Source organism: Lasiodiplodia theobromae, assembly GCF_012971845.1.
Source record: "Lasiodiplodia theobromae strain AM2As chromosome Unknown scaffold_2, whole genome shotgun sequence".
NCBI classification, from domain to species: Eukaryota; Fungi; Ascomycota; class Dothideomycetes; order Botryosphaeriales; family Botryosphaeriaceae; genus Lasiodiplodia; species Lasiodiplodia theobromae.
This window is the reverse complement of record NW_023336495.1, coordinates 1,393,828-1,417,632: the sequence shown is the minus strand read 5'-3', so window position 1 is coordinate 1,417,632 and position 23,805 is coordinate 1,393,828. Positions and strand designations below refer to the sequence as shown.

General features: G+C 58.5%; 9 protein-coding genes across 9 annotated transcripts; 5 read left to right on the top strand and 4 right to left on the bottom strand.

The window, feature by feature from the left end:
* Nucleotides 1-1,530: 1,530 nt before the first annotated feature.
* LTHEOB_961 (Leucine carboxyl methyltransferase) lies at nt 1,531-2,712 on the bottom strand (the record flags this gene model as incomplete). Its single annotated transcript, XM_035519216.1, has 2 exons — nt 1,531-2,402; nt 2,457-2,712. The coding sequence occupies 2 exons, from the start codon at nt 2,710-2,712 to the stop codon at nt 1,531-1,533; spliced, it is 1,128 nt and encodes a 375-aa protein (XP_035369720.1).
* Nucleotides 2,713-2,864: 152 nt separating this feature from the next.
* LTHEOB_960 (RNA polymerase subunit) lies at nt 2,865-3,652 on the top strand (the record flags this gene model as incomplete). The annotated part of the gene is made up of 3 exons (XM_035519205.1): nt 2,865-2,954; nt 3,006-3,088; nt 3,145-3,652. The coding sequence occupies 3 exons, from the start codon at nt 2,865-2,867 to the stop codon at nt 3,650-3,652; spliced, it is 681 nt and encodes a 226-aa protein (XP_035369719.1).
* A 1,069-nt stretch (nt 3,653-4,721) lies between these two features.
* LTHEOB_959 (Tsa family thioredoxin) lies at nt 4,722-5,672 on the top strand (the record flags this gene model as incomplete). The annotated part of the gene is made up of 3 exons (XM_035519193.1): nt 4,722-4,893; nt 4,965-5,146; nt 5,229-5,672. The coding sequence occupies 3 exons, from the start codon at nt 4,722-4,724 to the stop codon at nt 5,670-5,672; spliced, it is 798 nt and encodes a 265-aa protein (XP_035369718.1).
* A 400-nt stretch (nt 5,673-6,072) lies between these two features.
* Nucleotides 6,073-7,045, bottom strand: LTHEOB_958 (Rna-lsm domain protein; the record flags this gene model as incomplete). The annotated part of the gene is made up of 3 exons (XM_035519182.1): nt 6,073-6,292; nt 6,429-6,824; nt 6,939-7,045. The coding sequence occupies 3 exons, from the start codon at nt 7,043-7,045 to the stop codon at nt 6,073-6,075; spliced, it is 723 nt and encodes a 240-aa protein (XP_035369717.1).
* Nucleotides 7,046-7,523: 478 nt separating this feature from the next.
* On the bottom strand, nt 7,524-9,611 carry LTHEOB_957 (6-phosphogluconate dehydrogenase; the record flags this gene model as incomplete). Its single annotated transcript, XM_035519171.1, has 9 exons — nt 7,524-7,964; nt 8,023-8,496; nt 8,557-8,828; nt 8,884-8,919; nt 8,971-9,057; nt 9,113-9,232; nt 9,286-9,292; nt 9,347-9,422; nt 9,592-9,611. 9 exons carry the CDS (start codon nt 9,609-9,611, stop codon nt 7,524-7,526), a joined length of 1,533 nt encoding a protein of 510 aa, XP_035369716.1.
* Nucleotides 9,612-10,683: 1,072 nt separating this feature from the next.
* LTHEOB_956 (Rnp domain protein) lies at nt 10,684-11,829 on the top strand (the record flags this gene model as incomplete). Its single annotated transcript, XM_035519160.1, has 1 exon — nt 10,684-11,829. One exon carries the CDS (start codon nt 10,684-10,686, stop codon nt 11,827-11,829), a length of 1,146 nt encoding a protein of 381 aa, XP_035369715.1.
* A 653-nt stretch (nt 11,830-12,482) lies between these two features.
* On the top strand, nt 12,483-14,820 carry LTHEOB_955 (uncharacterized protein; the record flags this gene model as incomplete). Its single annotated transcript, XM_035519149.1, has 3 exons — nt 12,483-12,518; nt 12,577-12,846; nt 12,895-14,820. The coding sequence occupies 3 exons, from the start codon at nt 12,483-12,485 to the stop codon at nt 14,818-14,820; spliced, it is 2,232 nt and encodes a 743-aa protein (XP_035369714.1).
* A 1,937-nt stretch (nt 14,821-16,757) lies between these two features.
* On the top strand, nt 16,758-19,022 carry LTHEOB_954 (Di-copper centre-containing protein; the record flags this gene model as incomplete). The annotated part of the gene is made up of 5 exons (XM_035519138.1): nt 16,758-17,037; nt 17,088-17,479; nt 17,530-17,846; nt 17,897-18,605; nt 18,825-19,022. The coding sequence occupies 5 exons, from the start codon at nt 16,758-16,760 to the stop codon at nt 19,020-19,022; spliced, it is 1,896 nt and encodes a 631-aa protein (XP_035369713.1).
* Nucleotides 19,023-20,616: 1,594 nt separating this feature from the next.
* LTHEOB_953 (DNA replication licensing factor) lies at nt 20,617-23,758 on the bottom strand (the record flags this gene model as incomplete). Its single annotated transcript, XM_035519127.1, has 3 exons — nt 20,617-22,394; nt 22,446-23,402; nt 23,461-23,758. The coding sequence occupies 3 exons, from the start codon at nt 23,756-23,758 to the stop codon at nt 20,617-20,619; spliced, it is 3,033 nt and encodes a 1,010-aa protein (XP_035369712.1).
* Nucleotides 23,759-23,805: the final 47 nt, after the last annotated feature.

Sequence of the window (23,805 nt, the reverse complement as noted above, 5' to 3'; positions counted from 1 at the left end):
CAACCGTCGCCAAGAGGGATCGATGACTGTTGCGGGACTCGTATACACTGGCCTCAGCCATCGCAGTGTCGCATAGTCTTTGGCCCAAAATCCGGTCATCCACGCCCGCGTTTCGTCAAAGCTTTGGGCAGAATGTTCGGCAAAAAACTCAGGATGGACAAGGTAGCGGCTTCCTAGAGTATTCACTTGAGGTGACGTGTATGGAGGTTCCGCCAATATGACTCGATAAGTGCCGGAGACTACTGCTGCAGAGTCCGGTGCATCCAATTTGTCGTGGACGGCCAGTGAATTCGCTGAAAAATCAAAAACTGAGATTGACCCGGTTATCCTCTGATATGCAAGCATGTCCTGCACCTTGTTCAAGTGTTTGAGTATACTATTGTCCACTGAAGCAGCCCATTGGAGTGTCGACCAATATGTCCCACGAAAGTCGGCAAATGCAACATGCTTTTTGGTGCGTCGGAGGTGGGATTTATGCTGCCCTTCTGGGCGGGGGATCAGCGTGTAACTGTGAATGTCTTCCTGTAACCCCTGGTCATTACTGCGAGCTGCTGAGTGCTGCCCATTGGGGCTCCCGGGAGGTTCTGGCCCAGAGTTGGGATGTTCATCGTCGTCGCTTGCCACCATGGACACCTGCATATCCGGTGATTTTTTCGCCAAAGTGCGATCGGTAAATAGATGAGCTGACGTGTTGCAAGGGGCGGTAGCAACCTCTGGCATGGTTGGTGTTGCAGACCCTGCAGTATAGGATGTGAAAGCAAAAAGGCACCAGGCGGGCTGAATGTGGGGTTGGGGTTTTTATTTGGCAGCCATGACAGCTGAAGTTCTCAGGCAGCAGCAGATCAGGCACCGTCTCAGCCTCGTCCAATAAACGAAAATGGGCCGAACTTGGCTCTGTACGTCGGTGGCTTGGACGCAGCTTACCTAATGCTTAAATACGACTCTTGAATTGTGTGGGTCAAATTACTGCATCAAAACATTTTGAACTTGGTAGTTACTCTACTATCGTGATAATTAGCTTAAATTTTAGAATCTAGTACTTAGTCCAGGCGAGCTGTGTTTGGGTGCTCGCGATGACAAAGAGTATGTATTTTCATGCCTTGGCCACCGAACGTTCCTGCTTGGTCGACCTGTTCAGATCCCAATGCATATGAGATAGGTTCGTGTGGAGGCGCTTTGTCGACGATTCCGTGCACTAACTCGACGCCCACTCTGAGGGAACTGCTGTCGAGCGGAGATGTGATTTCAAGGCCGATTTTGAGAAGTCTTAATCCCCGAGGATGTGTCGAAGGAGGATGAGTATAGAAACATTGCGAATGGGCGAATCGCAAGATCCTATACCCACCTACAACTCCTCTTAGGCCTGATATCGATCATGGCCACCTTTGCTCCCTGACGTCTTGGACGGGAATGTGCATTTGGCGGGGAAGCCAGAGAATTGTCTCAAGCCTCTTGATATACCTTGGCCATTGATAGAGGGCGTCGATTGGCATTTTGGGATGACAGGTTGTTGGTACGAGGATTGATAAACTATTCAGGTTTCATTTCCTGGGCCTTCAGCTGCTTCCAAGCGGTACCAAACACAGCATCCTCACCATCTCTCCAACCCCAAGCGACGCAGTAGTGCGCAGCCAGGAGGTTCCACTCCTCTTCTTCATCCAGATCGTCGGTTCCTTTCCGTTCATCGTTCAGGCTCGGCACCGTCTTGTTGAGCCAGTTCTCCCAGATGAACTTGACCTCAGCCGAAGCCTGACCGCTGACGAAGCCGTAGCGCATCAAGCGGTCGCACTGGCGGAGCAGAGAAGAATACTTTTTCAACGTCTGCAGCACGATGCCGCGTCTTGCTAGGTTCGATATCATCACTTGACCAAAAGAATCATCGGGCTTGATGGGCTCGTACAGGACGAGTGAGACTGGGGTCGGGGCCGGGATCAGCTTCGAGACGAGGTTGGCAACGATGTTGTCGGCTTCGTCTGGGGCCAGGTAGATGAGGCAGCACTCAGAAAGGATGAGGGTAGGCGTCGTCGGCGATAGGTTTGGCAGCTCCGGGAGCGATGTGGACGAGGCCAAGGAGCGAAGGTCGAGTGGATGGATGTTGTAGATAGGGGAATGGAGCGAGGTAAGGTCCTCGGATATGCTGAGTTCAGAGGGCTTTGGAAGGTGAGAGGTGATGACGGAGAGAAGGGTGGGTGTGCGTTTGATGGCGGCAATCTTGTGCCTCGTGTTGACTGGGAAGTCGATTTCGTGGTACATCAAAGGGACGGAGGCGCGCGTGGAGAGAATCCGGAAGAGGCGCGTATCGCTTCCAGCGCCCAGCGACACAATCTGCTTGGGCTGGTCGGGCTCGACGGCGAGGAACTGCTCGACGAGCCGATCGATAGCCACGGTCCGCACATAAGTGCCTGCAAGCAGATTAGGCGACTGAACGGGCGGACGAAGACGATGTCTTTATTTACCCCTGTTGATGATGGGAAACCGCCTCTGCACCTCCTCGGTGACGAAGTCCTTTACGAATGGGTCGCTGAGATATCCCGCTTCCACGGCACTCACGCGGGAGCCCAGGGCGTCGCCGTCGGTCTGCTGGACGATGGTGTCCTGAGACTCGGCGCCACGCGCCGTCGGGCCATGGCGAAGCCCTCTTCCGCGCCCGCGCGAGCCTCCACGTCCCAACCGCAGCGAGTCGAGCAAATTCGGGATCTGCGGGGCGGACATGGTTCTTGGTGTCGCGGTCGTGTTTGGCGGTGGCGCGGGGAGGGCAAGGCAGCGGCAGATCCAAAGGCGGTGAGGCGCGGCTTTGGCTTTCGATTTCTCTTCTTCCAAACCTTCACCACCGCCGCAACACCCTCACACGCCCACCCCGAACCATGGACGACGGCAGGAACACTGAGGCCGAGCGCGAGGCTTCCCGCCTCTGGCGTGCATGGCGCACCGCCCACGAGATGGTCGCCGACAGGGTGCGCTCCATCCCGCCAGCCTACCTCCTCCGCTAACGTGCTGCCGAGCAGGGCTACGTTATCGCCGAGTCCGAGTACAAGCTCACCCTGGACGAGTTCCGCCAGCGCTTCGGCGATCCCACCGGCTACGTTGAGTACGTCGACCTGCGCATCCTCGTCCGCCCAGCCCGCCCGTTAACCTGACCTGCAGCCGCAAGCAGCTCGCCTTCTCCGCCGGCCCCAGCGACGACATGAAGCGCAAGCACTACAACCCCCGCAAGCCCAATGAGACCATCGGCAACATCTGGATCGAATTCAACGGCGACCAGAACATCGGTGTCAAGCAGCTGCGCAACTTCGGGCACACGCTCAACGAGAACCAGTTCAGCTCCGGCATCTTCATCACCGCCGTCCCCGTCACCGGCGCCGCCCAGAAGATCATCCCCTCCCTGCACCCGCTCATCATGGAGATCTTCATGGAGCAGGACCTCCTCGTCAACATCACCCACCACGAGCTCGTCCCCAAGCACGTTTTGCTCAGCGCCGAGGAAAAGGCCGCGCTCCTGCAACGCTACCGCTTGAAGGAGAGCCAGCTGCCGCGTATCCAGCAGGGCGACCCGGTCGCGAGGTACCTGGGTCTGAGGAGAGGCCAGGTCGTCAAGATCATCAGGAAGTCGGAGACGGCGGGCAGGTACGCAAGTTACAGATGGGTCATCTAAAGAAGCGAGCGCGGCTGGCGTTTGGGGAGGGCTTAATTCTCAACATTTTCTTTGTCTCTGAATACGCATCACACTGGGTAAGGCTGGTGCACAGGAGTTTTTACGGGAAAGACTGGGTGAGAAGACCGCTGTCATTCAGAGAACTGGTTGGCATAGATGGCGGTCCGCCGAGGACCATGGATTGGCCTCGTAACCCCGACAAAACATAAAAAGGAGCGTTTGATACACCATTTTTGTTCTTTGTGTTGTGTTCTTGCAGCATTCTTTGAGCTCAAAGGACCATCAACTCTGACTGCAGAATCCAATGCCCAAAGACCGACCCCTATATTACCAGCGAACTGGCTTGGCCGCCGGCTTGCTCGGATCAACTATGCATATGTGTCGCGGATGAAAGACGAAACACTCGACGTTCACACTGCCCATGGACGCCAATGCAAGCCTTGTCTCGGGAGGGATGATCTTGAAAGAAAACTACTTATCGAAGTACGAAGCGTCGCACATTGTAATAGAGCCGTTGAACTAACCCCACCTCTGAATGTGCACAGTCCCTCTCTGTCGATCCATTTGACTTCAACAGCTGGGCGTCGTCCGGAAAAGTAGCGCCAGACCAAACTAGGCTCGATCAGGCAAAAATGATACAGCGCCCGTAACAGCAGCATTCGGCGAGCCTGGACTCTTTCTTGAACCCGGGGCAAGTAGCACGGAGGGAGTCCAACGGTCTTTGTTGGACTGTGGCGCATTTGAGACGCGGGCAAATGGGGAAGTTCAATCCCATCTGCGGCAGCTGACTCCGCCCACGCATGCATTTATCCGACAGTCTAAGACCGCCAAGGAGTGTATTCACGACCTCGATTGTGTACCTGCATAGCGTCTTGTTCCGACTTCGGAAATGCGTTTCCCGAGGCGCTGCCGACACGACGATGCCGGTCCCCGCAGGGCGTTGCGGCAGTCTGACGCCATCCCGCGCTTGCGTCGGCCGTCGGTCAATTAATGTTTCTGACCAAACTCCAAGACAATCCAGACCCCACCTATTCAAGACAAGCTCTCCGTCTCCCTTGCATCCGTAACAATGGCTTCCTACCTTGGCCGCGCAGCTCCCCGCGCCTTCAACGCCTCTCTCCGTGCCACCGCTCGCCCGGCGCTGCGCTCCTCCGTCAACGTGCAGCGCCCTGCCGCTCCCCTCTTCCGCCGCTTCCTGCAGGTGCCCGCCGAGCAGCCGCGCCTGCGCCTGGGCTCCCTCGGTACGGAGCGATACATATCCACCCAATTGAGGTAAAGGTGCATTGTGCTGACGCATCATTGTCCAACCCAGCTCCCAACTTCACGGCCAAGACGACACAGGGCGAGATCGACTTCCACAAATGGATCGGTGACAGCTGGGCGATCCTGTTCTCGCACCCGGCCGACTTCACGCCCGTCTGCACGACGGAGCTGGGCGCCTTCGCCAAGCTCAAGCCTGAGTTCGAGAAGCGCAATGTCAAGATGATCGGTCTTGTAAGCACCCACCCCGCGCTTCGTCATCAACATGTCCCCCTTCTGTCATGGCCCGCGATTGCTGACGATTGCTCGACCCCAGAGCGCCGACGACCTCAAGTCGCACGAGGACTGGGTCGGTGACATCAACGAGCTCAGCAACACGCAGCTCAGCTTCCCCATCATTGCCGACGCCGACCGCAAGGTCTCCTTCCTCTACGACATGGTCACCGAGGACGACATGCGCGACATCCCCACCAAGGGCCTTCCCTTCACCATCCGCTCCGTCTTCGTCATCGACCCGGCCAAGAAGATCCGCCTCATGATGATCTACCCGGCCTCGACCGGCCGCAACAGCGCCGAGGTCCTGCGCGTCATCGACTCGCTGCAGCTCGGCGACAAGAAGGGCGTCGTCACCCCCATCGACTGGAACCAGGGCGAGGATGTCATCGTGCCTCCCAGCGTCAGCACTGCCGACGCCCAGAAGAAGTTTGGTAATGTCAGGGAGCTCAAGCCGTACCTGCGCTACACCAACGTTGGCAAATAGACGCTGAGTGGCCAATCCGAGGTAGACAGAAGGAAAAAAAGAAATAAAGCATGTACAAAACGCGATTTAGAGGGAAATAGAATGAAATGAGCCTCCATCACTCGAGCAAATCTGGTTTGATTTGAAAATGTCTTGATTTAGGCCCGTAAGACCATTGTCGTTCACTTTCCTTTACTCCGCTCCGAGCGGGCTTTCTTACACGTAAAAAGGTCCTCTCCAACCCTTGCAGGGCGACCTCCACCATCCAACCCGTAGCTTGCTATCCAGCCGTCTGCTCCCTCCCCGCAGATATGCCTTTTGCTCTGTTATACTCGTTTCCCATACCATCGTTTACGCGACCCTTTGTCAAAAAGGCCGTCCCTCGCATCGTCGATTGTTCATGTGAGCGTGAACCGCCGGATCAGCCACCCTTGCGCGGCGGAATGGGCGTAGCGACTCCGGGCCTGTTCGCTCCCTGCGCATTCCTCTTCTTTGCCAGGTAGCCCTCCATGATCCTCTTGATGTGGTCGATGTTGCGCTCCTTGCCCTCGGCGGCCTTGAGGTCGCTCACGGTGTACGGCGGGCCCAGCAGGACAGCGTCGTTGATGATCATCGTGGTTCCGTGCCAGCGCATGGGCAGCCTGTGACTGTTAGGAACTCAATGCACTCGTAGTATTATTTTCTTCATCATCGGAAGCGGGGATATGGAGAGCCGGTCGAGCCGGCGAGCAGGGGGGGTTCCCGGAGAGAGAGGGGGGGGGGAGTGGCGGTACGTACGTTCGGTTGAAGGCATCGTAGAGCTCTTGCACCTCCGACGTGACCTCTTTGTTCCTGTGCTCCTCCTTCTCGAGCAGCTTGCGCACGGCCGCCTCCTCGCGCGCCTTCAGCGCGCTCAGATCCAGGGAGGCAATGGTCGGCGTGATGCTCTCGAAGCCGCCAGGTCCGTCCGCGGCGCCGCCATCCTGGCCACCGCCGCCGCTGCTCGACAGGAGTTCAAACTTCTGAATGTTGGGGATCGACACGACGTGGTAATTGCCCGGCTGGGTGGCCAGGCTGGTCGACGGGTTCGGCGGGGCCGGAGCGGTGTTGATGGCGATGGCGTTCAGGACAGGGTCGGCGGCGAAGACGGTGCCCTCGAGCACATGGTTGGCAACGGTCGTCGTGATCTTGACACTGCGGGGCCGACGTGTGAGCCACGTTGTCGCAGGGCGGCGGGGGGGATGAGGAGCAGAGCGCATCCTCTCGGGGAAGCTCCCTCATGGTGCTGGGCCGAGGCGCTCGACTTACCGCTTGCCTATGACCTTGAACAAGTGCGAGTCATTGAGGATAGACTGGTCTCCGAGCTTAGGCGTTGCGACCTTCGCGGCAGAAGAGAGGCGCTTGCCGTCTGCCATTGCGCGCAAAGTGATGGGCCTCCTCTTAAGCTGCGTGCTCCCTCAGTGCCGTGGCTGAGGCGGCATGCAAACGCATTAAAAGAACAAAAGGAGCGACGAGAAAGGGAATCGGCGCGCGGGGGCGGTCAAGCGCGGGACGAGGGTGGATGGCGGGTGCGCGTTGAGCTTGAGGCTCCCACGAAGTCACTTGTCGGAAGAGTGCGAGTCAGCGTGCGCGCTCTTCCCGTCGTCGCCCGCGCCCAAAACTGACAACACACTACACGCCTAACTCCGGAGCCGGGCACCTATCTCCTTGGCGCCACACACCATCACATGCATCGCGCGACTTCACGTTCACTGACAATTCGTGCATTCAATTGGCCATTTACGCGTAACACAAAATAATCCCTCACACAACAGGACATGCGCCGTGTACCACGTCTATATCCATCATGTCCTCAATTTTTTCCTTCTCCCCTTCCCCTCGCGCTTTCGCCGTCTACGCGTTGTACGTCGAGGCGGAAACGTTGCCACCGCGGCCAGTCCAATTGACGTGGACGTTCTCGCCCTCGGGGTACTTGGCGTTGGCGAACTCGGGCTTGATCTTGAAGGTGTGGGCACCGAAGTAGTCACGCTGGGCCTGGAGCAGGTTGGCGGGCAGGTCCTTGGTGCGGTAGCCGTCGAAGAAGCTGAGCGCAGTGCTGAAGGCCGGGGTGGGGATACCCCAGAGGGCACCCTTGGAGACGACGTTCCTCCAGCCGGGCTGGGCCTTGTGGATGGCCTTGTTGAAGAAGTCGGCGAAGAGGAGGTTCTCGAGGTCGGGGTTCTCGCGGTAAGCGCTGGTGATGTCCTTCAGGAAGACGGAGCGGATGATGCAGCCACCACGCCACATGAGGGCGATCTCGGGCTTCTGGAGCTTCCAGCCGTACTCCTTGGCAGCCTGTCCGTCGACAGTTAGTCACCGTACCCGAGACAGTCATCTTGGCGTCTCGACTTACGTTTTGCATCAGCATGAAACCCTGGGCGTAGGAGATGATCTTGGAGGCGTAGAGGGCCTGCTCGAGGTCGTCGATGAAGGCCTGCTTGTCACCCTCGAACTTAGGCTCGGGGCCGCTGAGGAGACCGGATGCGCGGATACGCTCGTCCTTGAGGGAGGAAAGGCAGCGGGAGAAGACAGCCTCGCCGATGAGGGTGACGGGCATGCCCAGGTCGAGGGCGTTAATGGCGGTCCACTTGCCGGTACCCTTCTGGCCGGCAGAGTCGAGAATCTTCTCGAGGAGAGGAGTTCCGTCGTCGTCGTTGAAGTACAGAATGTCGCGGGTAATCTCGACCAGGAAGGAGTCGAGGACACCCTTGTTCCACTTCGCAAAGACGTCACCCATCTCCTTGTTGCTCAGGCCAAGACCACGCTTCATGATGTCGTAGGCCTCGGTGATGAGCTGCATGTCGCCGTACTCGATACCGTTGTGGACCTGGCAGGAGAGTCAGCGGCCGTCTTCGGCAGATCTGTACCGGGAGGGGGGAAAGCTCACCATCTTGACGTAGTGACCAGCACCCGCGTCACCGACCCACTGGCAGCAGGGCTCGCCGTCGCTCTTGGCGGAGATGCTCTGGAGGACGTCCTTGATGTAGGGCCAGGCCTCCTCGTTACCACCGGGCATGATGGAGGGGCCGTATCTGGCGCCCTCCTCACCACCGGAGACACCGCAGCCGACGTAGCGGATGCCCTTCTCAGCCAGGTACTTGGTGCGGCGGTTGGTGTCGGGGTAGTGGGAGTTGCCGCCGTCGATGATGATGTCACCAGCTGTGGCGCGGTCAGCTTCGCGCGTGCTCAACGATTTCATTGTGGATTGACTTACGCTCGGCACCGGCCTCGAGGATCTGCTCAATGAAGTCTGCCAACGATTAGCGACCGCAATCGCAATCCAATTGCTCTCGGGGCGTACCATCGACGGGCTTGCCGGCCATGACGAGCATCATCATCCTGCGGGGCTTCTTGAGCTTGGAGACGAACTCCTTCATGGAGTGGGCGCCTATTTCCGGTCAGCTTGGCGGGTTCGCATGCCTGGCGGACGTCCATATACATACCGACGATCGACTTGCCCTTCGCCTCGTTGTCGAGGAAGCGGTCGACCTTGGAGACAGTACGGTTGTAGGCGACAACCGTAAAGCCGTGGTCGGCCGCGTTCAGGATCAGGTTCTGGCCCACTGTACGATTGTCAGAGAGCTGCATCGTGCTCGGCGACTGCGTTTCTACTTACTGACGGCCTGGGGAAGTCAGCGAAAGTCGTCATGAGGGCTGCCGCGGGGGAGATAACTTACCAGACCAATGAGACCCCAGTCTCCACTAGCAACAGGGCGCGCAGGTCCTCCCACATCGATGCGGGAGAGACGCGCGCTACAGTCAGATTATCGGTTCGTCAATGGTAACAGACAGGAGCAGCCACGAGGTCGGCATCTGAGCAGATGCCGAGCGCTCCGGGGACCAGCTGAAGGCTCAACAGGCACGGCGGGGCGGCGGCACAGCGGCGGGGTAGGAAAACGGAGCGAGGACGGGCGGCACTTACACAGCGGTTTCAGCAGACATGGTGGATGTGGGACTGAACTACGGATCTTGGAGAGAGGCAAGGAGGACGAGAGAGGGTGAGAAGGTTGGGAGCGAGGTGGGATGTAGAGGGCGCCGATATGCCGGAGGTGACAGGGTGCTTTATAAGGCGGCCGCGCCAGCCCCACGTTGCGTCACAAGGTTTGGGAAGGAGGTATTTTTTCGTCCCAGGACGTCTACGCTTCGAACCTTACAGCGTCGTGACCGGCCGCGGGCGAGGCCGCTGGCGGCGGAGGAGCGCCGTCTTGGAAAAGTCCGTCTGCATTCTGCAGGGCGGCGCCGCATCAATCAATCAATTGTGCTCGCAGCCCACCGCGAGCGCAGGAGAAATGTCCGGCGGGCGCGGGAGTCTTTTCTTAGTCATTCAACAATACCGGGCGGACTATCTGCGAAGACGGCGGTTGAGACGCCGGGATGGGCGCGTTCATGATGGTGGGGTGGGCTGGGCGGCCGGCGGCGGGGCTCGCTCGACATGCAATTTTGCAGCCGTGCGGCTATGACAGAAGCAGCGCCGCCGGGATTGGAGAGCCTGCCAATTGCTCCGACCAGCACCGCGCGCCTCGGAGACCCATCTCCGTAGGTCATTTTTCCGCCGCTGCCCGCTGGGCGCCCCATACCGTAGTCCGATCACCGTCACCGCACCGTGCAGCCCTGCGCGCGCAGCGTCACACTTGGCCCAAGACGGCCCGAGAGGCGCCTGCCAAGCCCCACTGCTCATCATCGGCCGTCCACGCGCTCGTGGCCCTAAACTCCGCCGCCTCCCGTCAACCAGGCCCTCGCTTCTTCGTCAGCACGCCCGGAATCGCCTGTCAGCGCACTGCATAACGTCCCCTCCGTCGCAATAATCCTCCAGAGTGGCGCCGCCCCGTTCGGGACACACCTGAAGCACACGGCCCATAGCTGCGACGCCTGGAACCGCGCCAGAAGCACGGCCCGCACCACAGCTCCGCCCTATCGCGTCCCTCTGACCCAGCAGCAACCGGCATCGGAGACGGAGGAGCGTGAGCAGTAAGTCTCATTAACTCCGTTAAGAGCGTTTGCGCAGCCGTTCATCATGTCCAATCCGCCGCCTCCAGGTTCCAAGTCCAACTCTTCCACCCCTCAACCTCACCCGTCGCTCCCTGCGCGTCCGCCGCCACCCGCGCAGCCCGCAACTTTCTCCAAGTTCTCCAACCCCTCTGCCGCAAATGGCAAGTCCCAAGGCGCGGCGGGCTATGGTGCCTTTACAGGCTTCAAGCCCCGCAGCGTGACCGCCAACACCCAGGCGTGGCAGTCGCAGCCGCCTACCGTCTCCGCTGGGCCACAGCCCCCGAGTGCTTACCCGGCAGCCCAACCCGGCTACGCCGGTGGTGGGTATCAGCAGCCTGCCTACCAGCAGCAACCTTCCTACTATCAACAGCCTAGTGCCGACCCGTACGCGAACTCGAACCCGACGCCGCCTCAGATCCGCAATCCTTTCCCAGCCCCTGGCCAGAGCCAGAGCGGTGGCTACGGAGCTGGAAACGCCGCGTACGATCCAGAATATGAGGCCCAGATCGCGCAGTGGCAGAGTGCGTACGCAAACAGGGACGATGCCGTCGCGAAGGGTGCCAAGGGGCGTGAGATGCCCACCAACGCGAACAATACGCCCCTGGGCGAAAAGGCGGGAGGGCAAGCGGCGCTTAGCAGTAAAGAGCTCCAGTCGGCGGTCAGCTCGGACACGGGCGTCGCCGCCGTCGTCTCGGGCCCTGATGGGAAGCAGAAGACCGTCGTGCGCCAGGGCGGAGGTCAGACGTGGAGTGATAACACACTGCTGGAATGGGACCCGGCTCACTTTCGCCTGTTTGTTGGTAATTTGGCCGGCGAAGTTACCGATGAATCCCTCTACAAAGCCTTCTCTCGCTTCACTTCTATCCAGAAGGCGCGCGTTGTAAGAGACAAGCGAACCACGAAGAGCAAGGGATACGGGTTTGTGAGCTTCAGTAACGGAGATGACTACTTCCAAGCCGCCAAGGAGATGCAGGGCAAGTATATCGGTAGCCACCCTGTCCTCGTCAAGCGCAGCACTACCGAGATCAAGGCCGTTGTGCCCAAGGATAACAAAAAGAACAACAGAGGTGGGAAGCACGGAGGCCACGGCCACGGTGGACACGCGAGCACCGGAGCCGGTGTTCAGAAGAAGCAGAGCAAGACGAAGGGGGGCCTCAGGATCCTGGGCTAATGGGAGTCAAACTTTTCTTCTTCTATATTTTACAGAATAACATGTCGATATTTGAGCAACCGGCGCCGGTGGTCGTGTGGGCACTTTTAGTTTGTTCGGAGTTGGAATAACTGCGTTGCGGTGACTCGATTCGAATGCCCCGGTGAAGCTCGCTGTCCGTGTCGCATGTTGCACGAACCAGCGGTTGTTCCCGGCTCAGGCAGTTATAGTAATACAACGATGTTTACAGATCTTTGATGACGAGCAGTTATTTTCGGAGAAAGTTCGCGTCCTCCGCAGAGCTTGGACGGCGACCGAGGCGCCATGCGTGCAAATCGCATCGTCTAGAACCCGGCGTTTCTAATCGACAGCTGCAGAGTAATCGCAAAACGCGAGTCAGTCGCAAAGCTCGAGCGCCGTTCGCGGCGGATGAGCGTGGTGTTGACGTTTCTGCCCTGATCCGTCCCTTTGGGGACTAGCGCGCGTATCGGACTGGCTTTTCGCCGTGGCAGGGACGACACGCCTGGCTGGCTCGTCGCTCCAAGCTCTCCGCCGGAGCGCAGCTCAACGCGTCGACGTGGTCCCGCATATCGCCTACCCGCCCTCTGCCCTGCCCGAATTCCGTTCGCCGTCCCTTGTCGCATTCGCGCATCGAATTTGCGCGCCCACTCAAGATGCAGGACCCAAGCTTCGGCGTGCCGCAGTTCCTGGTATGTCGCGCGCATCCGCGCAGAGTCGCGACTTCAACTGACAATTGCTGCCAACCAGCTGCCGCACGTCCACCTCATCTCCTCCTTCCGCTACCCGACCCTTGCCCACATATCGGTCGATCAGGCCGTGGAGTTCCTGCTCCAAGCGCCCAAGGTCGTCAAGGACATGGCTCCCATGGCATGGCAGTACTTTCAAAACCCGCCCAACGATGGCACCGTCTTCCTTGAGTGGCAACCGGTCAACCAACGGTCCAACGCATATGCCAGCGATGGCTACATATGGGCGGACCCGGAGTCGAGCTTCACCTACGAGTCGCAGCGCGGATATGTGAGCTTCCAGAATCCACACGCTACGCACCCCTGCTAAGTCCTGAAGACTGTAGAAATCCTCGTTCGCCGCAGCGGTTACCGCCCGGGATTCGAGCCAGTCACTTCCCACCAGAGACATCGCTACCGTATCATCTCGAGGAACCCTGCGTCGCAAGGCCCGATCCCTGACCAGGCCCTGTTCCTCGTCCACTACTCTGCCGCCGAGCCGCAAGCTCGCGTGCCGGCAAACCGCATACCTATCAACGCCGAGATGCAGAAGATGATGCAAGAGCGCCGTTTCTTAGAGAGCCAGGGTCAATTGATGGAGAGGAAATTTATGCTTCACGACAGGCACAATTGGCCCAACATCAGTTTTCCGGGCACCGGGCAGATGCAGCAAGGCCACGTTCCGCCCGGGGGCATGTATCCCGGCCACCCGATGCAGGCGGCTGCTGGCGGATTCAGACAACCTCAATTCTACCCCCCGGGCCAAGCTTCTGCGATCGGTCCTTCGCCCGCGAAGAGGCCTCGCAACGGCGCACCGCCGCATCTGCCGGGTAACGTTCCGGCTGGCATGCCTGCGGCAGCCGTCGGTATGCCGCACGACACGACTATCGAAGAAGAGGAAAATACCGCGATCGGGGATCTGCTCGACAACCTCACGCCGCGAGACATCAGCACCATGCGGTACATTCAGCACCACGAATGGATGGAAGAAGTATTCTCGTCTCCCTTTGCCGCGGGACAGATAATGCCGGTGGACCTGGGATTGGGCCTCATGGGAGAGCTTTCGCACTTGACAGAGGGGCTTTTCGACGCACCCGGCGCTTCCTCGCTGCCGGGCGGTCCGAAGCCCCCGGCGGCACCGAAGGCGTATCAGAAGCTGAGCAAAGAGAAGTACGCGGATTTTGAGGACCGGGTCAAAAAGTTCTTGAAAGACGAAGAAGCAGAGTTGGAGAAGATGAGGGCCGAGCACGAAAAGAAGATGGCCGAGCTCACGAAGAGTAAGACTTACGTCGAGGCCGAAAGGCGGTTGAGGGACGCAGCGTTCGCCGATGCTCGGGCTGCCCGGGAAAAAGCAGAGAACGAGTCTGGTTCCCCAGAGTCGGAGGGAGAGGAGACCACTGGCCAGGTCGATGAAGTCGTAGCAGACGTCGAGAAGACTCTGGGCATCACAATCGCCCCTCGCAAGAACGTCAACTGCGTCGAGAAGGGTGGGTTGGTCGAGGAACCGCTGGCTCCCGCCGCGACAAACGGCAGCGAGGCGAACGGCGCCGAGAACGCGGCCAACATTGGGGAGTCCAATGGCTCGCTCGAAGATTCGGCGATGGACGGTGATAATACCGCCGCTGGGCTGCTCGAGCAGTACACTTCAAACTCATTGGTGTCGACGCCGGGAGGCAGCTCGTTGCAAGTGCCTCCCGTCTCTCAGCCGGACAGCCAAGGTCAATCGGCCAACGCCACGCCCGGTGGCACGGCGCAGCCTGGCCAAGCGCAAGGCCAGAATCAATCCACCGTCCCCGCACAAAGCGACAATTCCAATGGGGACAATGGTATGGACCTAATCGAAGGCATGGATCTGGACATCGACATGTCAGGAATGGGCGGTGAGGGCACGACGGACAAAGCGGCCGATGATTGGGTCATGGTGGGCTCGAACAGCATGAATGATTCGGATCTCGGAGGCGAGACCGGTCAAGCCAAGGACGGGTCCGCTGGTGGAACAGGAACCATCGACACACCCGACCTCACCACGACGAGCGCCCAGGGGCAGGATGGCACAACAACATCAGCCCCGGCATCCGCAGCCGGTAATACACCTGGCATGTTCGACGCGACGGATTTCAGCGCCTTTGACACTGCTGGCGATGCTCTGGCAGACTATACTGGTGGCGACGACCTTGATCTGGGACTCGAAGGCGATGCCTTTGGTGATGCGTTCCACGGAACAGAAACGCGAAATGATGTCGATGACGATGGTGCGAACTCGTAATGCCCAGGCGAAAAAAAAAGGGAGGGAAAAAAAAAAGAAGAAACCCTCACTTGACGGGTAGGTCCGCCTGGAGGCATTGAGAGCAGAATTTTGACAGGCGGAGGCGACAGGGAGGGATGTTTACTTTGGACGGCAACTCCTTGGCGAAACAAGTCTTTGGCGATATCTATGTTCTTTTTGGGCAACCGTGCATTATTTGGTCAGCCTGGACGTTTTAGTTCTTCCATATTTTCTATTCTCAGATGACGGTCTGGTGGCTCGTATTGGGACTGTCCGAGCGTTTGTCTCGATGTTGGGGCAACTGAATGAATTCTGCCGACAACGAGAAACTCGGCACATGCAATGGTTTGCGTCGAGCACTGCGCGTCATCTGGCCGTTGTCTGGCCATTCTGGACTGCATACTACTTATAAACAACCAGGCGTCCAGTTCCCGGGCGATCATGGCCTTAGTCCCAGACTTGGCATGGCAACCTCATCGGGCGTTTCAGGCGTAGTCAAACAGACAAGATGGTGCGGAAAGACAAAACAACGACTGCCTTTGCGATTCGGGCGTCCCGTGTGGAAGAATGCACAAGAGATGAGAGGAAGCACGTGGTGGGGCTGAGTAGCAAAGGGGGCGCGGACAATATACAGCATACGAGGGAACATTCCTCGAGGGTGCGCACGTTTCTTCGTTCTGGAGCAAGGCGGAGAGCACCGGCGGCACGCACCAAGTTCCCAAAGCGCGGCCTCGAGCAGATAAGCAGCCGACACGTTGTCCTTCTTTGTACGTCGGTGTTGCAGACCGACTCTGCGGAACCTGTCAGAAGAGATACCCGAGCCGTCAAGTGGCCAACGCCCCTCGGACGCGCGGAGGCGAGCTGCAGCGGTAGGGCGAGCCTCTTGTTGCTCACGTACACAGAGTCGTTACCTCGAGCTGTGGTGCGGCAATACTCTGTGTGAAACGAGGTGTTGATGGCGACGGATATAGAGCGTGTCGAAGGCTGGAGGGGCAGCAAGGAGGAGGCGGCATGCACGCGCGCTGCACATGCGGAGCACTCGAGATGGCGGTGTCGGGCGGGCTGAAGAGGAATAGGCGGCGGGCAGGACGCGGCGGTTGTGCGAGTGCAACGGCGCCTCTTCTCGAAGACCGGACGGGTGTTTCATCGACCCTTCACCCTCCGGCCACCCGCCCTTGCACCTGACGAGGGCAGCAAGCCACAATTCCCGGCCAGAGACATTGGCCATCCGCCAGGAACGCGCCGGCGGTCGAGTCGCTTGGCGGCGCGTTAAGCTTAGTCGCTGCGTGGTGCCCGCCTGCCGTTTTGGTGCGCGACTCTGCTGCAGCCGACGTAGTGCAAGACGCGGCGCTGGACGAAGCCGACGACCTCTCTCCACGCTCACCCCCGGGTCCTGCAATGTCACAGAGATCGCCCGCTTCCCTGCCGCTGATCGCAATCGAAGCCCCGCGCCAGGGTCCCCCCGGCTCATGGTGGCCGCCAGCCTCCCCCTCACCACCCACACGGACCGCCTTATCCCCTTCTCACCATGCATGTCCGAATCAAGACTGACCGGGCCTAAACCTGCTGCTTCGGCCGCCCGGCGCTGGCCCGTGCTGCTCCGTCTCCACGATCTGCTGCCCATCATGGCCCCTCCACCATGCCTGAACCGGGCCGCAGCCATGGCTTCCAGGGGAGCCGGACAGCCTGCGGTGCCTCGTGAGCATGACACCACTGCGGACATTAGCCTTCATCTTATGCTACACTGTCCCTGACCGAGCGTTAAAAACACCTGAAGCCCCGCCGCTTCTCAGACATAGCTGCGCTGCTTTGCATTTCTCTCCTCTCTTTCCTGTCGATCGTTTATTTACCCTTGTTTGCTTCCCAATTTGAGCAAGCCGCCGTGCTCGCTTCATCACCTCCCTCGCTCTCTCCCCTTAGTCAAGAAGTTGCCCAACATGCGTGATACCGTCGCCCGCCGCCTGCTCGCCCTGGCCATCTCCGGCTCGTGCCTCCTGTCCACCGCCGCCGCCTCCCCGCTGACCCCCAAGCCGAAGCGCCAACAGTCGGCCGGCCAATCCCTGGCCGTGACCGGAATCGACCAGGGCTATGTGCAGCCACGCCTGGAGATTCGCGACTTGGCAGAGGACGAGTTCCAGTGGAACCTGTTCCTCTTGGCCATGCAGAGGTTCCAGCAGATGGACCAGGATGACAGGACCTCGTGGTACTCGATTGCCAGTAAGTCACGGCCACGCCCGCGTCGAAAGACGGTGCTGATCAAGAGCCAGGCATCCATGGAAAGCCCTATCAGACGTGGGACGGAGTAGAATCCAAAGGATCCAAGACTTCGGGTTACTGCATGCACTCGTCAAACCTGTTTCTGCCGTGGCACCGGCCGTACCTGGCGCTTTACGAGCAAACGCTTCAGGGACTCATGGCCGAAATCGTTAGCGAATGGCCCGACAGCCCTGAAAGAGACAACTACACCGAAGCCGCCGCCACCTTCAGGCTGCCTTTCTGGGATTGGGCTGTGCTTCGTTCCGAAGGCGAGACGACCGTCCCCGACTTCTTCGTCACCCCCACCATCGACGTCATGCTGCCGAACGGGAGCGAGACTATCGACAACCCGCTGTACTCGTACAAGTTTCACCCCTTGGACGGACGTGCCCTCTACGACTCGGTAATCGAACCAAAGTGCAAATGATCCAACGCATAGCTAACAGGGGGCAGGGCACTCCGCAATTCTCCGTCTACCCCGAGACTATGAGGTACTCGCCGACCCAGGCCGAAGACGCTCAGTCGGACCAAAACAGTTTCGTCACCGCCATGGACAAGGGCCGCCCGCAGCTCCGTGATGCCCTGTACGATCTCTTCACCAACTACCACAACTTCACCATCCTTGGAAACATGGCCTCCTACAAGGGACAGCAGTACCAAAGCCTGGAGACGGTCCACGGTTGGGTCCACATCTGGGCCGGTGGCAACAACGGCAACATGTACCATGTCCCCTTTTCGTCCTTCGACCCGGTTTTCATGCTTCACCATGCGTAAGTGCCTCTCGGAATCCGGCGGTCCGTCGTTTAACCTTGCTTTGCAGGAACATCGACCGTATCTTCGCCATGTGGCAAGTGCTCAACCCCGACAGCTATGTCGAGCCCGAAGCCCAGGCCTACGGCACGTACATGGTCAGCGCCGGCCAGGTTCTGGATGAGGACTCCGAACTGTACCCCTTCCACTCCAGCGCTAATGGCGACTTCTGGACGTCGAGCCAGGTTCGCGATGTGGAGGCCTTTGGTTACACCTACCCCGAGCTCGTGAACGCGGATCAGGCAGCTATGAGGACGACCATCAACAAGATGTACGGCCAGAGCACTGTCAGCCACCGGACCAAGCGCACCGATGTCGGCGGCGTGGTTGGCGGCGTCACCGGAATCATCAACAAGCTCATCCAGCCCGGCCAGATCGATGCCGATGCCGCCGAGAAGGATGAGCACCGCTTCGAATACACGGCCAACATCAGGCTGAGCAAGTGCGCTCTCGGCGGCCCCGGCGTCATTTACCTCTTCCTGGGCGACCACAGCGACGACGCTGCCGACTGGATGACGGATGACCACCTCGCGGGCTCCTCCCCGCTTTTCGTCATGGACGACTCGGCCATGGGTTCCGGAGAAAGCCACTACATCTACGCCGCCGTGTCCCTGACGCGCGAGATTGAGCAGCGCGTTGCCAGCGAGGATTTGGGCTGCATGGACCCGTCGGAAGTCGTTCCGTACCTCAAGGAGAACCTGTCCTGGAGCATAGCCAAGGTAAGTTCGCCAAGAAACAGCACGCGCCCCCGCGAGCCCTTTCCAAGCGCTTGCGATACGAAAGCCTCTTGCCTCTACTTCATTTCCCTCGCTATTCGCACCGAAAGTCTATACTATACCCCTGCATAACCTTATGCCGGAATTCACGAGTCAACCCCCATGACATGCCTCAAATACACATTTTGCGTAAACGACACCGACTGACCCGTTGTTTCACAGGCCGACGGTTCCGCCGTGCCCGCCGAGGACGTCTCCGGCCTAGAAATCTCCATCGCCAAGGCCGCCTACCGGCCCGCCGCCTCTGACGACGAGTTCCCGTCACTGGTGGGCGCCATCGAGACGCTGTCGGAGATCACGAGCGGCAAGATTGGCGGTCTGTCTTTGGGCTCGGTTCTGGGCCTGGGCGACGAGAAATAGACGTATCTGAATGTGGAAAGGGCATGTACTATTGAATGAGCTCGCACTTCACATCACTTCGGGCGGCCGATTCTTCACGTTCTTTTTTTGGCGGCTCGTCTGATCTACGATTATTTTTTTGTTTAATTTCATAATTGGCTCGTTTTTTCTATCGCTCCTATATTCTTGAGTACTGGGAGGGTTTTAATTTCATGAGCACGATCCAATAAATCCTTCAGATAGAGATAAAAGGGAACGTTTAGAAGGGGGCGGAAGGAGGCCCCTGACATATTTATTGAAGAGCGGGGAAAGAGACTATTACAGCCAGCGTCCGGCCAAGAAAGGTAGTGATTTGCAACGAGGTCACATTCTCCATAATTTATTAAGAACGTCTTCTGATGAACATTGACTTTGCGGTGAGGAGTATGGATCCATGGTCCACGGTCTGGACGCGCAACTACCGTTCTTCTTCATTTCCATTTGCCCGCTTTTCATATCTGGTTCCACAACCTAGCGGTAATGATTTTCCTATCAACCATTCTGCTTACGCATGTTGAAGCCATGATGGGAATGACGTTCCAAGGGGCTTGACAGCCTCTCGGTGACGTTCCCCACCTGCTGGCAGCGACTGGCCGAGCTGTCGGTCCAGGTTATAGACATGTGAGCAAAACGGCAACTCGAGTTGCCTTCGTACCTCCAGCAGCTTCATCAGCATCACCAGCACCCCCAGTACCGCTAGCAATGTCCGTGCGTACATTCCATCATTCGGCTTTTAAGCGTAAAGGCACGAAAATCCGAAGATGAACGAATGAGCCGAACGAGTAAACGAATACGCGCTAAAGTACCGAAGGCCGCACGTGGTAATTGCAGAATAGAATGTCGATTAGGATTAGTCTCATCGTTAAGTATACATAAGCCCTGCTATGTCTGAGGGTTAATCCAATATAGTTCCGAAAAGAAGCGATTGGGCACGCCCGAGTCGGAATGTTAGGAGGCGCGTGAATTTCAACTTACTTTCTTCAATGCCGTCGCTTCCAAGAGCGAGGGCTCTATTAAATTATCTACGCGTTAATCAAGTCCAAAGGATATCCAAATTCTATATATAGAATTGCTAACGGTATCAGTGCTAGAGTTGCTGAACGTGCTGTAAACCACGTTGCTAACAGCCGCTAACAGCCGCTATATGTGGCACGTGCAGTTTACTAGTCTTAGCGTCCCGGTATTCTACTGAAGTCGCAAATTATGTACACTCAGGGGAACTATGCCTAATTAATGCGTTTATTTTGGATAATCACTGTCCTACTTCAACACCGCATTCTAGATCAAACAAATGTCTCCTTGCAAGTAAATAAAACTAACAAGCAACTTAGCAGAGCTCTCGGTGAACCCATCACATGAAGTTGCCTCACGTCAAATATCAAACAGATCCAGTACAGGTATGTCATTCATTTTTGCTGCCACCCAAAAACTCCAACTAAGCGTGATATCTCGTGCAATTGTGAAATAAACTCGACAACTCCCATCCCCGCATACAAAAAAGGGGGGGACTACTCAACGTTATCCCACCTAAAGGGCGTGAAGCGGTTCGTATAACAAAGATCCGTACCCACAAGGCTTACAAAACACCTGTGACCCTCCTAACGCTTCTCCGCGCGCCCTCTCCGGTAACCTGCACCTTGCCCTCCGCCTCCAACGCCCTGAGGGCCTCGACGACCTCCTGGCCCTCGACGGGCACGCTCGCACCCTCGCCAATGCGCCTAATGACATCGCTAAGGCGGACGGCGGTGCCGGCGCGGGTCATGTCATCGAGTGCGGCTAGCACGCCGTTCTTGAGGTCTTCTTTTCTGCGGCGTTCGCTCGCGCTCGTGCCCTCGGTCAGCAGCGCCATGTCGATGAGGCCGGTGCGCGCGTCCGTCGCGGCCTGCTTGAGCGCGCTCTTGATCAGCCGCACCGCCTCACGCACGTCCGACGCCTCGACCGTCGCCGACAGCCGCATCTTGGCGTGCGCCTCCGACAGTCGGATCATCGACTCCAGCTGCCTCGTCGTCGCCGTGATACGGCGCTCGGCCGCGCGGATGTCCTCGCCCAGCTTGCGCATCGCTACGTATTCGGCCACGAGCTCGTCCGACGCGGCTTGCGTGAGACGAGGCTGGACCTGAGTGCGGGCGTACGAGATGTACGCCGTGAGGAATTCCACAGGGAGAACCTCATTGGCGGCCGCATTGGCGGGCGTGTCTTCGAGGTACATGCCGACCAAGTGGCGTGCGAGACGACGGTCATTCTGCTCGTCGATGCGGTCGAGGACAAGGTAGACGAGGTCGAAACGCGAGAGGAGGGTGGGGGGCAGGTCGATGTTTTGTGGGACGGGGAGGTTGGGGTTGTACTTGCTACCGATGGGGTTGGCAGACGCGAGGATAGAAGTGCGGGCGTTCAGCGTCGTGATGATGCCGGCTTTAGCAATGGAGACGGTTTGCTGCTCCATGACTTCGTGCAGCACCGAGCGCGTTGCATCCGACATCTTGTCGAACTCGTCGATGCAGCACACGCCGCCATCTGACAGCACGAGCGCACCGGACTCGAGCACAAGTTGGCGTGTCTCCGGATCGCGTGTCACGTATGCTGTGAGACCGACAGCCGAAGAACCCTTGCCGCTGGTGTACACGCCACGTGGTGCAATTTTGTGGACGTATTGGAGCAGCTGTGATTTGGAGGTGGACGGGTCACCGCAGAGGAGAACGTTGATGTCGCCCCTGTACTTAGGGCTGCCTCCCTTCTCGAACGACTTGTTCGTGCCACCAAACAGCTGCAAGAGGATGCCCTTCTTCACGTCGTCCATCTCGTAAATGCTGGGAGCCAATGACCTGGCGAGCAGCTCGTAGACGTCCGGGCGGGCGGCAACCTCCTTGATCCTGGCTTCTTCCTCCTCGCTGACCTTACGCACCTCTTCGACGTCTCCAGCGACGTGTTCGGAGAGTTCCTCTTCGATCGTGGACGTATCGATGCCCATTCTCCTCTTGTCGACCTTTTGGATGTGCACGGCGTCGACGTAAGTCTTGAAGATGTTCTTGACGGTCCGTTGCCTGGGGTTGACGCGGACTTGGTTGCACTTGAAGATGCCGGTAATCTCCACCCGGTCACCTGCCTTGCAAACGTCGACGAGCTCGTCGTACGCGCACAAGGAGACGGAGTGCGGTGTTTGTCCGTCCGGGACGCTGTCGGGCGTCTCCTGGAGCTTGATGACTTGCTTGTCCGCGAATCCAGACCTGTTGTGCACGATTTGCATCGAGTTGGGCGAGGCGCAAACCGGACGGGGGCACTGGGTGGGTTCGGCGATCTTGCCGCGGTCAATGTCGACCTTGACGGTGTGATTGCAGACGGAACAGCGGAAGAAAGCTGGAAAATGTCAACATGCGCCTCATGAACGAGCGGAGAAGCCAAGCTTACCATCTTTCATGTCCGGAATGATGGGAGTCGTCCGGATGACGAGACCTTTGATGCTGACCAGTTTGTCCATGTCGCCTGGGTTCAGCTCACGAAGGTTGATTGTCTGATCGAGGCCGAACGGACGGATTCTGTAGATCCTTGATTCGACCTCACGAACCAAGTCTGGCACCTCGGCGGCGGCACCGGCAGGGTCGTTGGGGAACGCAGCGGGAGAATCGACATCGGAGCTGGGGACTGGCGGCAAGGAGCTGCCGTCCCTCGCCCTCTGTTGCCTCTGACCTTGCTGTTGCTGCATCCTCATCTCATTCATGCGCTTCTCAGCCAGCTCGGCCATGACGTCCTTGAGGGCCACATCTATAAGCGGGATGATTTCGTTGGGGAAGGCTTGCAGCTGATGCCAGAGCTTTCGCGTAGGAGGATAGGACTTGAGGTTGCGCGCGTCCAGGTTGAGAACCGTTACGCCCAGGTCCAACATGGTCTTCATCATCTCCACGTACTCCTTTGCTGTCCCAGGATGATCCTGAGGCAGTTGTTGCCCTTCTTGCAGAGTGCCGTCCTGGACGAGGCGGTACTTCTTCTGGAAGTTGAAGAGGAAGTCCTTCATGGCGTGCATGGAGTCGACAACCGAGATGTTGGTACCCCAAACGACCCTCGAAGAGGTACCGCCCATGGCATCGGCGTCCGAGGTGTGAGGGTCGAGGTTGGAAAAGGTTGCGACATCTGATACCTGACCGCCGGCGCCAACGGTGTTGCCGCGTTCATCGACGAAGATACGGCGGCCGCGGGCGCTGCCGAAGATGTCTGAGTTTATGTCGTTTCGCCTGTTGCGTGCGGACGAGCCGGGCGGGCCGGAGAGCGAGGATCGAACAAACAGGCCGCTGCTGGCACTGCGGGGTTCGCGCTGCGCGTTGGCAGCGCGCGTAGGGCTGGAGCTAGAATAGCGGATGGGTGACGAGTCTACGGCGGTATAATGTCAGTATCTCGGCGTTATCTACACGCTTTCCACAAGTCTCACCTCCAACGTTCATAGCCGACGCTCTCGGCGTCCTGTCGCCATCGGTGCCATTGGCGGGACCGTTGGCGGCCGCAGAGCTGCCAGAGGGAGTGGAGCCATTGTAGAACAGAGGGGAGGAGGTGGGAACGTTTTGCTGTTGGATGCGGTTTCTGGGTGTCGAGGCTTGCGAGGCTTCTGATTGCAATTGTTGGTTGGCAGCGGTGGGACTGCTGAGAGGAATCTGAGAGTTGCGCTGGCTCCGCCTGGGAGTAGCAGATGCGGAATTGCGCTGCGAGCGCCTGGGTGCAGGGGACGACATGCTGAGGGAGTGGAGTGTAGAGTGTTGTTGACAGGCGCGGGCGGGCT